General features: G+C 42.8%; 1 protein-coding gene across 2 annotated transcripts in view; it reads left to right on the forward strand.

The window, feature by feature from the left end:
• The first annotated feature begins 336 nt into the window (after nt 1-336).
• TNFAIP8L3 (TNF alpha induced protein 8 like 3) overlaps nt 337-14,759 on the forward strand; it is a 59,018-nt gene continuing 44,595 nt past the window's right edge. Inside the window, exon 1 of one of the 2 annotated variants that reach the window (XM_075897241.1) lies at nt 337-519. In XM_075897241.1, the coding sequence (XP_075753356.1) occupies nt 468-519 (52 nt within the window). In that variant the 5' untranslated portion in view covers nt 337-467. The remainder of the gene's footprint in view (nt 520-14,759) is intronic. The other variant, XM_075897242.1, reaches the window with a different exon arrangement.

Here is a 14,759-nt window from a genome sequence, read left to right on the forward strand (position 1 = left end):
TGACCAGACGATACAGAATGGCCCGAGAGCAGCTCTAGGGGGCACCTGCAGTGGTTTGCTTTGTGTTTGTACAGCGCCGAGCACGACACTGTCCGGGGGGGTGAACGGGGCTCCAGGCACTAGGAAGAGCCATCGCTGAAGGGGCAGCTCGTGGAGCCAGGCTCTGAGCGCCCCTTGGGCAGAGCCCCCTGAGCCCTGCACCGCCGCCCAGCAAAAGGCACCGAGCCGGGGCGCCGCGGCGGGTGATTAGATCAACCCCTGTAACAAGTTTAGGGCGAGCGCGGAGCCTCCCCCGCCCGCCCCGCGCCTGCCTGGCAGCCAATGGCGCGGAGCGAGGCGGCTGCCTGTGGCGGCGCTGATCCAGCGCCCGGGCGGGGAGGAGACAGGAGCGGAGCCGCCCGCGCGCCTGGCTCACTGCGCTCTGCCCAGCTGCCGGCTGCACTTCTCCGCGCGGCGGCGGCGGCACCATGGACTCGGACTCGGGCGAGCTGAGCGAAGGGGAGCTGCTGGCGCCGGCAGGTAGGGCGGGCGGGACCCGCTGCGCTGCTGGGACCGGCCTCGGCCCCAGCCCCAGGCTCGGGCGGGCGGGGGCGGATCCTGTCACTTCACACGGTTGTTTTACAGCGACTTCCAGAGCGGCGGGGGCCGTGGAGCAGGGAGAGCTGGCGCGGGGGTTAGAGGGCTCTGTGTGCTCTGGGAGCTGGGGAGGGTCCTGGAGCAATCGCCTTCCCTGGGCAACAAGCCGGCCCCTGCCCCTTGCTGCAGGCGGGGACATTCCACATGCAGCAAGAAGTTGCTGGCTCCCCACATGGATTTGATGAGCCAGGGGATGATGGAATCCTAGACAGGTCCGGCTGGAGGAGCCCAAAGATCATCAAGCCCCTCACCCTACCCTCGCAGGAAAACTAAACTCAGACCCTCCCTGACAGGTGTTTGTCCAACCTGCTCTTAAAAACCACCCAGGCTGGGGATGCCTCTGCCTCCGCCTCCCCTGGAAACCTGTTCCAGGGTGTGTCTACCCTGAGCGTTAGAAAGTTTCCCCCAACATCTCACCTAAATCGTCTCTGCTGCAGATTAAGATTCTCCTGTCCTCAGCAGAGAACAACTGGTTACTTTTCTCTTCATAAGTCTTCAAACATGTTAAGGATCCTCATTGGGTTCCTCCTCAGACTTTTTCTCTCTCTCAAGACTAAACATGCCCAGGTTTTTGTTGTGTTTGTTTGTTTGTTTGTTTGTTTGTTTGTTTGTTTGTTTGTTTTCTAACCTTTCCTCTTAGTTTTCTAAAACTCCTGTCAGTGCTGAGGCTGGCTTCTGGACTCCATCCAGTTTACCCACTTCTTTCCTAAATGGAATTGGACACAGTATTCTAACAGAGGCTTGAGTGCTTCACGTGTACGACCGATAAAGTTCCTGTTAATACAGTCCTTTTTCACAGGTGCCTCCCATTGACAATTCATATTCACTTTGTGATCTGTCACCCACCAGGTCCTTTTCAACCATACTAGTCACCATCTTTTCAACCATCTGTCACCCACCAGGTCCTTTTCAACCATTCCTAGCCATTCTCCAGTTTGTAGTTGCACATTTCCCTAAGTGAAATACTTTGCATTTGTCTTTGTCCCTAAAGCCCCAACCAGGGCAGCAGCAGCGGGTTAGCAGGCTCCAACAGGTGATGTACTAGGTCAGACAGAGAAGTCACCAGAGATGCCCTTTACAGCTTTCTGTCCACTACCACTTCAGAGACAGCAAAAGCAAATACTCACCTTTAGTTGCCTGAAGAGCTAAGACACTAACTAGAACAGAAGGCAGTCAGCCAAATTCTGTTCCCTGTTACACTTATTCAGTTGAAGTCAAGCTGGTTTTGATATAATAGTGTAATTTGGCCTAGTGGGTAAAATTCAGCCATGGTGAGACACCATTGAATTTAGCAGAACTTGCCTGGGGACAAATCTGGTCCATTGTGCTTTTCATCCAGGGGCCACATTTTTTTTCTTTTCAAGTATTTGACCAAGTATTTGGTGGGGATGTTAGCGTGTCGTCATTTACATGATTAAACAGTAAGCCTGGACTCATGAGTTAATCCTAATGACTACATGTGCACATCCCCTTGCTGCCTCTGTATCAGAGGCAGCAAGATGGGGGAGCCAGCTCCCCACACATGTTTCTCCCCCCCTTCCCTTCCCCCCGCTGCCTCCCATAGAGAGAGAAACAGCCGCACAGGGCTGAGGGGGGCAGGCAGAAGCCAGTACATGTGGGAAGCCAGCTTTCAAGCCAGCTCCCAATGCATACCGGTTCTCACAGAGCCACCAACACTCCCTCCCCCCGTGTGGCTGCCTCTGTATGAAAGGTAGCAGGGTGGGCAGGCAGGAGCCAGTGCTCTGGGGGAGCTGACTTTGGACAGTGTGTGTGGCTGAGGGGTGCAGGCAGGGGACTGTACATACAGGAAGCCGGCTTTCAAGCCAGCTCCCTGCACATACCAGATCCCATAGAGCTGCCTGCCCCCTCTGCTGTGCTGCTGCTTCTGTATCAGAGGCAGCCGGGGCAGGAGATGGGGGAAGCCAGTGCTCCCGCCTGCCCTCCTGCATGTAAATCTATAACCGCTGAAAAATTCACATTTATAAAAATAAGCGTTTGCTAACATCCCAAGTATCTGGAAAGGAAGACTTCCCCCCTCAAGCCCAGACATGCAAAATCCTTAGACTTTTATTTTTAGAGTGTCTTTACTTGTAACTGTCACAAAAACATAAAACAGCTGCTTTCTGGTGGCTGATCTTACATAGTTGTTAGGTAAGACTGAAAACCACTGATGGAAAAACATTTTCTTCTGTCATCCCCAACCGACCCACATCCCTAAGCAGCGGGAAAAATAAATGAGTAATTGTTAACATGTCCAGTAACTGAAGGATGTCCAGCACAGGAAGTGAATAAAGACTGTAGTGCTGGATTTTACATTATTTTGCAGTGGAATCTACCTACTAACATATTGTCTTCCAATTTCACTCTAAAGGGAAGAATAGTAGAATAGAAAGGTCCCTCGCCCCCAGACATATATTCAGGTTTTAACTTCATACAGTTTCTAGTTGGCAATCCTAACATCAATAAAGCTATCTGCTGCAGCATCTCACAATGAAAGCCTCTCTCACATATAAAAGCAGATATATGCTTTCTGATTCTAGTCATTGGAAGGGCCCGATTCGTCTGACTTACACTGGTTTAAATCAGGAGTGGCTCCGTTCAGTCAGTGTAGTTACACTAGCAAAACTATGTAAGTGAGATCAAATTCATGCCTATAATGTTTGTTGCTGTCTGGCTTATTTTGTGATTAGAGTAATCAGAGATGAAAAAGATCTATTAGGAAACATTGCAAAGCCTTCTCCTTTGGGAATGTCTTTCTACAGTAATTGACACTTCACAGCCCTAACACCCTGTTTATTACCAAGCCCTTTCCAATAACCATCTCTCCTCCAAAAATAACCTAGCCCATGCTGAGTTACAATTCCTGTAACAGGAAAAGTGCCAGAGACTCCATGAAGTCCCTTAGCCCTGGTATACACTAGGGAGTTATTTTGAACAAAACTCCCCTTATTTCAAAATAACAAGTGGAGCGTCCACACTACCAAGCACGTTATTTTGAAATAAGGGGTTGGTTATTTCAAAATAATAAAACCCTGCTTTCCATGAGGAATAACGCTTATTTCAAAATAGCGGTTATGTGGATGCTCCACTACTGCTATTTCAAAATAACTATTTCCCAGAGTCAAAGTAATTACTTCCTGGGACTTTAAGTCGAGGTAGCACGTCCACATTAATGGAGCCTGACTCGGACTAATCTCAAGGCTTCCCTGTAGTGTGAACATGCTATTTCAAAATAGTTATTTCAGCAGTTATTATTTTGAAATAAGTTCTTTTTAAATAATTTCCTAGTGTAGGCATGTGCTTAGAGACTTTGCTATTGATTTTACATGGAAGGCATTCCAATACTATAGTGATGTGTGACAGTATGGAACTCTACTATAAAGAGGTCCCAGCTGATGAAGTTCCTAAGGGTATGTCTACACTACCCCGCTAATTCGAACTAGCGGGGTAATGTATGCATACCGAACGTGCAAATGAAGCCCGGGATTTGAATTTCCTGGGCTTTATTTGCATAAGCCGGCCGGCGCCATTTTTAAATGCCGGCTTGTTCGAACCCCGTGCCGCACGGCTACACGCGGCACGGGCTAGCTAGTTCGAATTAGCTAGCCCGTGCCGCGTGTAGCCGCGCGGCACGAGGTTCGAACAAGCCGGCATTTAAAAATGGCGCCGGCCGGCTTATGCAAATAAAGCCCGGGAAATTCAAATCCCGGGCTTCATTTGCACATTCGGTATGCATACATTACCCCGCTAGTTAGAACTAGCGGGGTAGTGTAGACATACCCTAACAGTATAGGCTTGTTTCTTATAGATTATTTTTTACTTTTGTCCAGTGTAGTTTTATGACAAGTTAGGTCTGCAAGTGATGTCTTGTTGCATATTTTATCATTTATTTAGTATCTTCACAAGTTAATAGACAAAAATCAGGCTTTACAGCTGCCCAAGCCTCATGCATTATGGTAGTGCCCTCCCATGTGTTTTAAGTGCAAGATCATGTGCTACTAAAATATATAATTTCTTCTAAATGATCATATCTTATTCATTGTTTTGCGTTACAAAGGCAAGTCAGCACTACAGACAAGCTGCTTTAAGAAAGCTCCTACCAACAATTTGTGGATATTAAGAGTTTACTTTTAAAAAAAAGAGGTTATAGATTGCCCTAAACCCTCTTCCTCTTACAGCCTCATTTTCAGCAGTTGATACTAAGTACTGTAGTCAACCTTCGTTTCACCAGTGCTGTCTTTCCTGCTTGTACAAAATTAAAAAAAAATCTAGTATCCCTGGTCATGCAGGGCTGCAGAATTAAACAGGTAGGCTACGTCTACACTGGCCCCTTCTTCGGAAGGGGCATGTTAATTTCAGAGATCGCAATAGGGAAATCCGCGGGGGATTTAAATATCCCCCGCGGCATTTAAATAAAAATGTCCGCCGCTTTTTTCCGGCTTTTAGAAAAGCCGGAAAAGAGCGTCTACACTGGCCCCGATCCTCCGGAAAAAGCGCCCTTTTCCGGAGGATCTTATTCGAAGTAGGAATAAGATCCTCCAGAAAAGGGCGCTTTTTCCGGAGGATCGGGACCAGTGTAGACGCTCTTTTCCGGCTTTTCTAAAAGCCGGAAAAAAGCGGCGGACATTTTTATTTAAATGCCGCGGGGGATATTTAAATCCCCCGCGGATTTCCCTATTGCGATCTCTGAAATTAACATGCCCCTTCCGGAAAAGGAGCCAGTGTAGACGTAGCCGTAGTGTGTAATTCTTCAAAAGAAAAGCACTATAATGCTCCCCCCAAACCTTCTGTCTAAAGGAATTCTTTTACTAGTTGTTCCTTATTTGTTTGGATCCACATATGCTTCTCTGAGAAAGCACTGTGTTGTTGGATTTTTTGGTCTTTTTCGCCTACTATTCCATATGTACACTTCAGTATATATGTGTATGTGGGTGTTTGATAGTTATATTGTCAGTCACTACGGCAGGCACAGAAATCTAGAGTTTGCTTATTTCACCACCCGAGAAAAGGGGGACGTGGGAGGAATTTGTCAGCACAGCACTCCATGGCACTGACCAATGGCATTCTGCGTGCCCTACAGAGTGTGGTGGCAGAATGCCTCCAGGATAGCCAGGAGATGCACATTCAGGATGACATCCTAGCTCTATTGAAGCCAATGGGAGTTTTGTCATTGACTTCAGTGGAACTAGAATTTTACTCTCAGAAGTTGCATGTACACTGCTTAGATGTTCAGCATGCACTCCCTTCAGCATCAGTCTTAGCTGGTGTATAGGGCAGCAGCACCCAGGCTTCTGTCAGACACTTAGATTGTAATCATTTTGGGCAAGGACTGTTTTTTTATTGGTAGAAATGTAGCCATGTTAGTCTGGTGCAGCTGAAACAAAAAACAGGACTGTGTAGCACTTTAAAGACTAACAAGATGGTTTAATAGGTGATGAGCTTTTGTGGGCCAGACCCACTTCCTCAGATCAAATATTGTATTTGATCTGAGGAAGTGGGTCTGGACCACGAAAGCTCATCACCTATTAAACCATCTTGTTAGTCTTTAAAGTGCTACACAGTCCTGTCTTTTTGTTGTATTTGTACAGTGCCTAGCACAGGAGGGTCCTGGTCTGTTACTAGAATTCCCAGCGCCTTCTGCAATGTAAATACAAACCAGCACCCATGTAAATTGAAATAACTCCAGCAGAGCTAGTTTGCCCCTCACCTTACATTCAGAGAGTGCAACCTCTGTATTATAACAGCCCCTTGCCCAGATGCTTAAGAGACAGAAAAGTCTCTTGGTGCACCTGGCCAACTGGAGTCTAATCTCTACATTCCAAGAGTCTCGTTTCCTTCAATAGCCAATTAAAGCTGAGTGTACAGGAGGAGCAGAAGTTCTTTTTCCATGTTTATAAACATACTGTGTCATGATGGTAACTTCCTATTTGGATGTCATCTGCCAAAAGCTCCTTGTGTGCTATAATGTAGGATAAATGACCGTTGTACTTGAAAAGTCATCATCTCCATGCTAGACTATCCAGCCATCCGAGACTTGGCGTCAACCACATTCTCTGTCTCATCCATCCCTGCTTTGTACTCAGCCTAACTATTTAAAGATAAATATATTTAACTTTAGTGTCTGGAGAGACTTGTCTCCACGTTAGAAGTACTAGGCATGTCTTTATTCTTTTCAACAGGCACACTGTATAACCCAGTTTATTAAGGGGGAGAAGTTATACATCTTGATTACATCCCAAATTTTAAAGCAATACAAACCCTGTCCAGCTTCATGATTTTGACTATAGCCTAATCATTTTTACTCCATAAAATATGATCATCCTATGGAACCTTCCTTCCCCCCCCCCCCCCAAAATTTTAGCAAATAATTCTTAGAATACAACACAGCCACAGTATGAAAGAGACAGTCATCATGGGTGCATCTATACAGCAGGGCTTAATTCGAAATAAGCTACGCAAATTGAGCTATATCAATTGCACAGCTTATTTCAAAATTGGGAGCATCTATCACAGCTTCGCGTCTCCCTGGTCTGCTGGGGGGAAGCAGCTAGTGCGGGGTTGCCTCACCCCGTTTGTAGGTAGGGATCCGATGCAAGTCGGAGCCATGTAACCCGGGGACTGCCTGTATATATGGAGAACAAAATGCTTGGACCAGTTGAAGTAAGTGCGAGTTCTGTAATTGACTTCAATTAATTAGGATTTTCCCCTATCACTTCGGGCACAAAGAGCTTAACATGTATTAAAAATTGATAAATGTATCTAAACTCTACTCTAGGAAAGAAATATGTACTTAGTAAACAGTATCAGCTTTTACAAGGATTCATTATTATAAATAGGACTCTAATGGCATGCATAATTTATTTGGAGCTGTCCAGTTGTATTATTTAATTTGGATTGCTTATCAAATCATTGTCTGCAAATAATTTATCACATTATATGATCTGCATATACATTTGTGTGTGAGCATTATATCTATTTTGTATTTTTATCTTCATGAAAATTTGAGTTAAAAGCCATTCTAGAACCAAGTTACTTTTGTAAACTGATTTATTTAGAAACAGAAAAGTAGCGCTACAAATAATAATGTTAAAATATCTAAGGGAAAAGTTCTTCAAGACAAGAATTATGGAGCTTATGCAGCATTGAAACTGTAGATGCAATGTTAACAACTGCTTTTTGAAATGACACAGTGATCATTTGTGGAATTGATGTGGACATAAAACCTGCACTTTATCTGGGTGAATACCTGGATGGTGGGCTGGTTTGTTTGTTTTGTTTTGTTTTTTTAATTATCAAGCTTTTTTGCCTCTCTGTAAGAAATCTAAATCAGCAAACTGGGACTGGTTATAGTGCCTGGTCAGGAAGAGTCTGGCAAGATATTTACAAAAAACAAACAAACAGTTTTCATAAACACTGAGAAAAGCAGTTGACCTATTGCATAAAGCTACTCCTCATTGCTTCAGTGCTGCACTCACTAAACAGTGTTTCCCACTACTTGGATTATGGTAAAAGGCTTTGTTCACCCCTCTGCTGGAAAGCACAGAAGGGTTTAGCAAAGTGTAACGAAAAGTTACAGAGATAGGGAGTAAAGTGTAGTCAATGCAACATAGTTCTGCTTTTCCCTGGAAGCCTGTGGAAGCTGCTCTGTGACCTAGAGTTGAAGGCACAGTGTAAGCAGGGGGAAAACCAGGGGGCAGGTGTTTCTCCTGAGGTGCATCTATTGGATCACAGGTGAAAAATGCCAGGAAACTACAATGTTGAATAGTAATAGAGAGAAAGCCATGTTAGTTTTTCCTTTTGTTTCAGCAAGATCAGACTATGTAGCACTTTAAAGACTAACAAGATAGTTTAATAAGTGATGAGCTTTCATGGGCCAGACCCACTTCCTCAGTCTGACCCACGAAAGTTCATCACCTGTTAAACCATCTTGTTAGTCTTTAAAGTGCTACATAATTTTTCCTTTTGTTTTAGGAAACTACAAAGGTTTCATTTTAAGGAAGTGAGCAATCTCCATGAAGTCAGTGGGCCTAGTTTAATCTTTATAGATTTTTAAAGTCACAGTGATTATCTAGTTCATTCTTCTGCATAACACAAGCCATAGAATTTCAGCTAGTGTAACCGCCAGGCAGATTTGAACCTGGGATGTAACCCACATACCTAGTGTGGCTCACTCTAGTACAGAGGTGACGGCCCTTCCTGGACATAAATTGGGATCTACAAGATGATGTTCTACTTACCCCTTTAATCTTTCCTGCTTGTACAAAATAAAAAAAAATTAAGTATCCCTGGTCATGCAGGGCTGCAGAATTAAACAGGTAGGCTACGTCTACACTGGCCCCTTCTTCGGAAGTGGCATGTTAATTTCAGCGATTGCAATAGGGAAATCCGCGGGGGATTTAAATATCCCCCGCGGCATTTAAATAAAAATGTCCGCCGCTTTTTTCCGGCTTTTTTTAATCCTGGGAATTTACAGTGTTTGCAGCCACAACTTTTTCCCCATCCAAGTGCTCACTGCTCTCTATCCAGTGGGAACTTCACATTCTAAGTTATGGAGTTTGGTTGGTTTCCCTGAGTTAGTTAGACCTCAAATATGCTTCTCACACAATCTAGCTTCAGCCTCATTCTGCCTTGGTCTCCCATGTTATTCATGCACAGTTACTATGCAACATAGATAATGTGTGATCAGCAATACTGCCTCTCATAACTGATAAAGTCCTTCCACACAGTACAGTCATTCTTCCTTCCTTTGCATCAAGAAGATATGGGGAGCTGATTTCAATCACTTGGTGTCTGCTGCACTTAGTTTCAATGATGTTTCATATAACAACATAAAATACGCTATAGTTCCGAGCTGATGCAGTTTTCTCCACCTCTTTCATGTGTTGCATTGCAGCAAGCTGTCAAGTACCCAGAGCTGGATTAAGACATGCTGAGGCCCTAAGCTATGCCAAGTTTAAGGGGTCCAAAGCATTACCAAAAATGTGTATTAGTCTAACAGAAAGGACAATGAAAATAGAAATAATAATATTTTATTGTTGTATTTCTACCAGTACATAGGCAGGATGCAACTAAAAATTCTAGTTTTTAGTGTATATAGAAGCACCTCAAATTCTGAGGCCCTAAACTGTAGCTTACATAGCTTGTGCACTGTACCTACCATTGTGTTACACTTCAGAGGTGAATGTTTATTCCACACAGGGTTGTGTGAAACTTAGTTATTGTGTGTAGAACACTGAGCTTCTCTGTTGGAAGTTCCAGTAGAAATGAAATTCAAAGGGCTTCTGTTTTCCAGGGTTTATTAACTTCATTTCTCAGGATTTAGTTTTAGCCATTTGAATTTTATGTAGATGTCCAAAAACTCATAGTTTTTTCTTTGTATATAGTATGATTTATATGTATTCATTACTCATTTCAGCAGTATATCCTGTAATGAGTAATTTCTTTGTAATGTTCCCTAGTGTGCTTTAATGTAATACTGTTTAACAGCACTATATTTAAATGCACAAGGCAACCTTTATTGCACACCAGCAGGTCTACACAGACCAATTAATGCACAATACTGTAGTGTGCTTTAGAAGTCACACCCCTGTTGTCCAAATTGCTACTCTGTGTAGACAAGCTGTTAGATACAAGTAACTATTTCTGGGGTTTTCCAGAGCTTGTTGGATAAACACAAATGTAATTTGGTTTGAATTGGGGGTATTTTATAGGTTAAATCTAAAGTAATTTCTCTCTCATTTCTCCTCCTCCCAATCCCAGAGAACAGCAGAAGGTACATTGATCTGAAGGATAATAAACACCAGCAGATCAACAACTGACTGCTGGAGCTACTCTCAACCCTCAGACACCTAACTTACTCCAAAATGTAATGGTAAAATCCTGGAACTTTGGTGGATATTGCTAACCACCAAGTCCTTCTTAAAAGGATGATACCTGAAATTAATGACTGACATATCAATATATTATTAAATAACAAGGGGAGAAAATCACATGTAGGTGAGTTGCAGCTGTTGCCTTGTCCTCATCCAAGCGTTCTTTCCCCCTCCTTCAGATGCCATCTCAAACCTACTTCTTCAGGAAATCCCTCTTCCTTCCTTCTTCTCCCCCCTTTACAATGCTGTCATGTCATTCGGCGTGACCTAAATGAGATAAATTTGGATTCACAGAACATATAGAATTCACGTTCCCTGAAGTTCCGTGTAAATTTATATCACTTTATATAGTAAATATTTCATGACTGTTGCTCTTACATGGAGTTCAGTTCATTTGCTCACCTAGGCACAAATTCCCTTAGCACAGTCTTAGAGGGCTACACGTGATTTGTAGCAGGTGGACTTCTGTTGATTCCATAATTTCATTTCCTTATTTTAACCAGAAATAAATGGAATTAGATTTTCTTGCAGTTACCAGAAATCAGCAGTGAGGAGGTAGAAAGGCGCAAACACACATACCTCAGCCATCTGCACATTGAAATACAGAAGCAACACTTGACCTGCAGAATAACCTCATGAGGCAGCCACAACCGGACAAGGTTTATTGACTATACCACAGCATATGCTGGGGTCTGAGACAGAATTTCTATAAATATGGTTTCATTTTTCTGTAGCCACATTTGAAGAAAACCCATATAAGGTATGTGCCATCATAGTAAATGTAATTGAGAAAGTTTATTTTTCATATTTGAGAGAGAGAGGGAAGAGGTGACTGTGCTTCTTACTGGTGAATATAATGTAGGACAACCTATTGCTAGGCTTATTTGTATCATCCTGGCAATAATGCAAGCAAATTCTCTGTTGTACTGACCATGTGGTTATGAAAAAAAGATTAAAAAGTTGTTTGAGAATTAAATTCTTAACCACAAAACTAGCTTTTCTAGCAATATTTTGTGAAGTTAATCAGGTGTTGAATGTTACAGGCTTGCAGGCTAAAGCATAGTGAATATTTTTAAAATGTTAAAGTTTATAAGCATAGACCTTCCCAGAACAGAGTTTATTTTAAAAGAGTACATTTAACCACATAACTGTTCACATAAAGTGACAACAGTTTACAGAATATGAGCAGTTACCTTTTCAGTGCAGGTATGCAATTCCATTAACAGCTGGTTCTCATTACCTTTAATGGTAGGCACATCTACACACCAACAGAACAAATCTTTAAAATCATTTTACACATTTCAAACATCTGGGACAAAGAGGAAAGGGGCCAAACCATCTTTGTGCCATTTGGATTCTGGGCTGCTGTCAGGGCCAGAACAGCTCCTGACATAAGTTTGAGCAATTCCCCATCCTGCCTCTCCCCAACTGCCTGTGGTCAGCATCACAGCCCAGAAACTCTGCAGTCCAAGGGCAGAATAGGTTACATATATCGGCTGTATGCTGATGCTATGGGAATTTCCCCTAATTCTTTGCAGCTCCTTTCCAGGATTTGAAGCAGCATATATTGACTGGGGTGGGAATCAAAATGGCCTGCCTTTATTAACATGTTTTCAATATTTATAAGTTAATGTGATAGTCACTTAGAGTACATCTACTCTGCACAGCTATTTAGAAATAAGCAATTCTGGAATAGTTCTTCCAAAATAGCTTATTTCAAAATAGTATGTCTACACTGCAGGGAAGCCTCAAAATTAGTCCAAGGCAGTCTTCCCTAATGTAGATGTGCTATCTCGATTTAGAGCCCCAGGAGGTACTGGGGAGGAATAACTTAGAATGGTCCTACAGAGAGGCTATTTCGAAATAGCAGCAGTGGAGTGTCTACACACACCTTATTTCGAAATAGCAATTTCGGAATAGGCATTATTCGTCATAGAATGCGGTTTACAGATTTCGGAATGAGCCATCTGTTATTTCGAAATAATTTCAAAATAATGGAATGTCTGTGTAGACGCTCACATTGTTATTTCGAAATAATGCTGGTTATCTCAAAATAATGGTTCAATGTAGACGTACCCTTAGACACATACAGGTGCACACACATCTGTTCCATGCGAAAAAACAGCCAGTATTGGTGCAGCTTTCACTTTGAAATCCAAATCTCAAAAGGTACAAAGCAAGATTTTTTTTGCAATGTTAAAACTGAGAAGTCATGCACCAAAAAATCAAGCATTCTACACCTGAGTCTGAAAGTTTCTTCCACATACCTCCTTCTGCTTATGTCGTAATGTATGGAACTAAAAGGAATCACATGATGGGAGGAGATTCTCCTACACACAAAAGTGAGTTAAACACCATGCGCTACATTGGCTATAAGACTCATCTAAGCGGTTCAGGGAGGACCACTCCAAGAAATGATGATCTGACTCTGTAGTGCTCCAGATCGTACACTACTGAACCCATCCTCCTGCCACTGTAGCAGGGGAAAAGATGAGCGCTACAGAAAAGGGGCATAGCTATATGTTTCTATGATATGCTGGGACAACATAAGAGAGAGCAGCCTCAGTCTCCTCTAGTGGAGCAGAAAGCCAACACCAACACCCATGCACAGTGCAGGACCAAGATCAAAGCAGAGAAAGGTCCATCTGAAAACTTCCCAGTTACTTCAGCACACTAAGAAACAGAGGGCAATGATAACTTTTTCGATCAATATTTGTATTGGAATTTTATTCCCATTCTGTATTTTTTTAACACACACAGTGAACCTCTGTCACCTTCTCTTGTAATAGACCCAAATCTCTGGCTGAGTTACTGAAATCTTCAATTTATAATTTAAAGACTTCAAGTTACAGAGAATTCACCATTTACACAAGTTTAAACTTGCAAGTGAATTGTGTCCCATGCAGCAGAGGAAGGTGAAAAACCCCAGAATCTCTGCCAATCTGACCCAAGGGAAAATTCCTTCCTAACCCAAATAGGATAATCAGTCAGAACCTGAGCATATGGGCAAGACCCACTAGCCAGACATCTGGGAAAATAGGAACTCAGAGTCTTCCCTGTCTAATGACCTATCATCAGCCATTGGAGATATTTGCTACTAGCAGTTGCAAATTGGTAACCTACCATTGTAGGCAGTCTCATCAGTCCACTGCTTTGTCCACTAGATAATGCCTTTCCTATGAGCCCTTATAAAAATAAATGAAAGCTCTGCACACTATGCTGTATTCCAGGTTAATGGTCAGGCTCAGAGTTTAAAGGTATAGGAGATAACAATCCATTTTAGCCTTATACGGGATGTCTCTACTGCAGCTGGGAGCAAGCTGCCTGGTCCACACAGTCAGGCTTACTTCAGTCATTTGCAGGTAGGACATGGTGGTCACTCTGCACCAGGAATATTAAATAGCAGCCTTCAGGTGAGGAGATTAAGAGTAACTCCTCTAATGAAACTAGAGGGAGTTTTTAGGAGTTAGCACATAGTCATCTGTGGGACATCATCCCTAAATTAACATCCCTGATTTGGTAAAAAAGCATCATGCAATCTTTTAATGACTAAGTGTTTAGTGCCTCCTTTTGAAATAGAAGACCTCTAGGAAACAGTGATTCTGTCTCCATGCTGGGTCACTGGCATTCACAGAGAAGAGGGCCACCGTTTCAATCCCCACCGACTTCTGAAGGCTGCCTTGGCAGTTTGCCATTCACAAAAGGAAATAAAGTCTTTGTTAATATACCTCAGATGCAAACATGAAAACCACTTTTTGCATCTAAAAGAGTTTTCATAAGCGCTATAGTCCTCCTGAAGGTTCAACGTGAGCATGTGGGAAGGTGGGGTTTAACCCCTTTAAAAATATACCACTAAACAGAAACTTCTGATTTCTCCAGTAATTTGCAGCTTCTAGGGAGAACAAAAAGAGGAATTAAAGGATCAGCATGCAGATTTACTGGGCAACAGATTTAGCAAACCTGAAAATGCCGTTTTCTACTTTGAACATGTTTCACTGATTTTCTTCAACAATGAAAATAATGCCATATGTGGTAGGAATAAAATCTTACAAAAAAGTAGGACTGTTCCTAACATGACTCGAACTAGACTAAACATTCTCTCTCAAGAATCTGGACTGGCTTTCACTGACTTGTAACACGAAAGCGAACATTGGAACCTATAAACTTCACAGAATATTACTGACCTTTCATAAGGTTATGGCTTTCCCCGGATTACTTTTCTAAGCAGATTGAAATTCCTTGGCGAATAGG

The sequence above is a fragment of the Pelodiscus sinensis genome, chromosome 14, assembly GCF_049634645.1.
Source record: "Pelodiscus sinensis isolate JC-2024 chromosome 14, ASM4963464v1, whole genome shotgun sequence".
Lineage (NCBI taxonomy): Eukaryota > Metazoa > Chordata > Testudines > Trionychidae > Pelodiscus > Pelodiscus sinensis.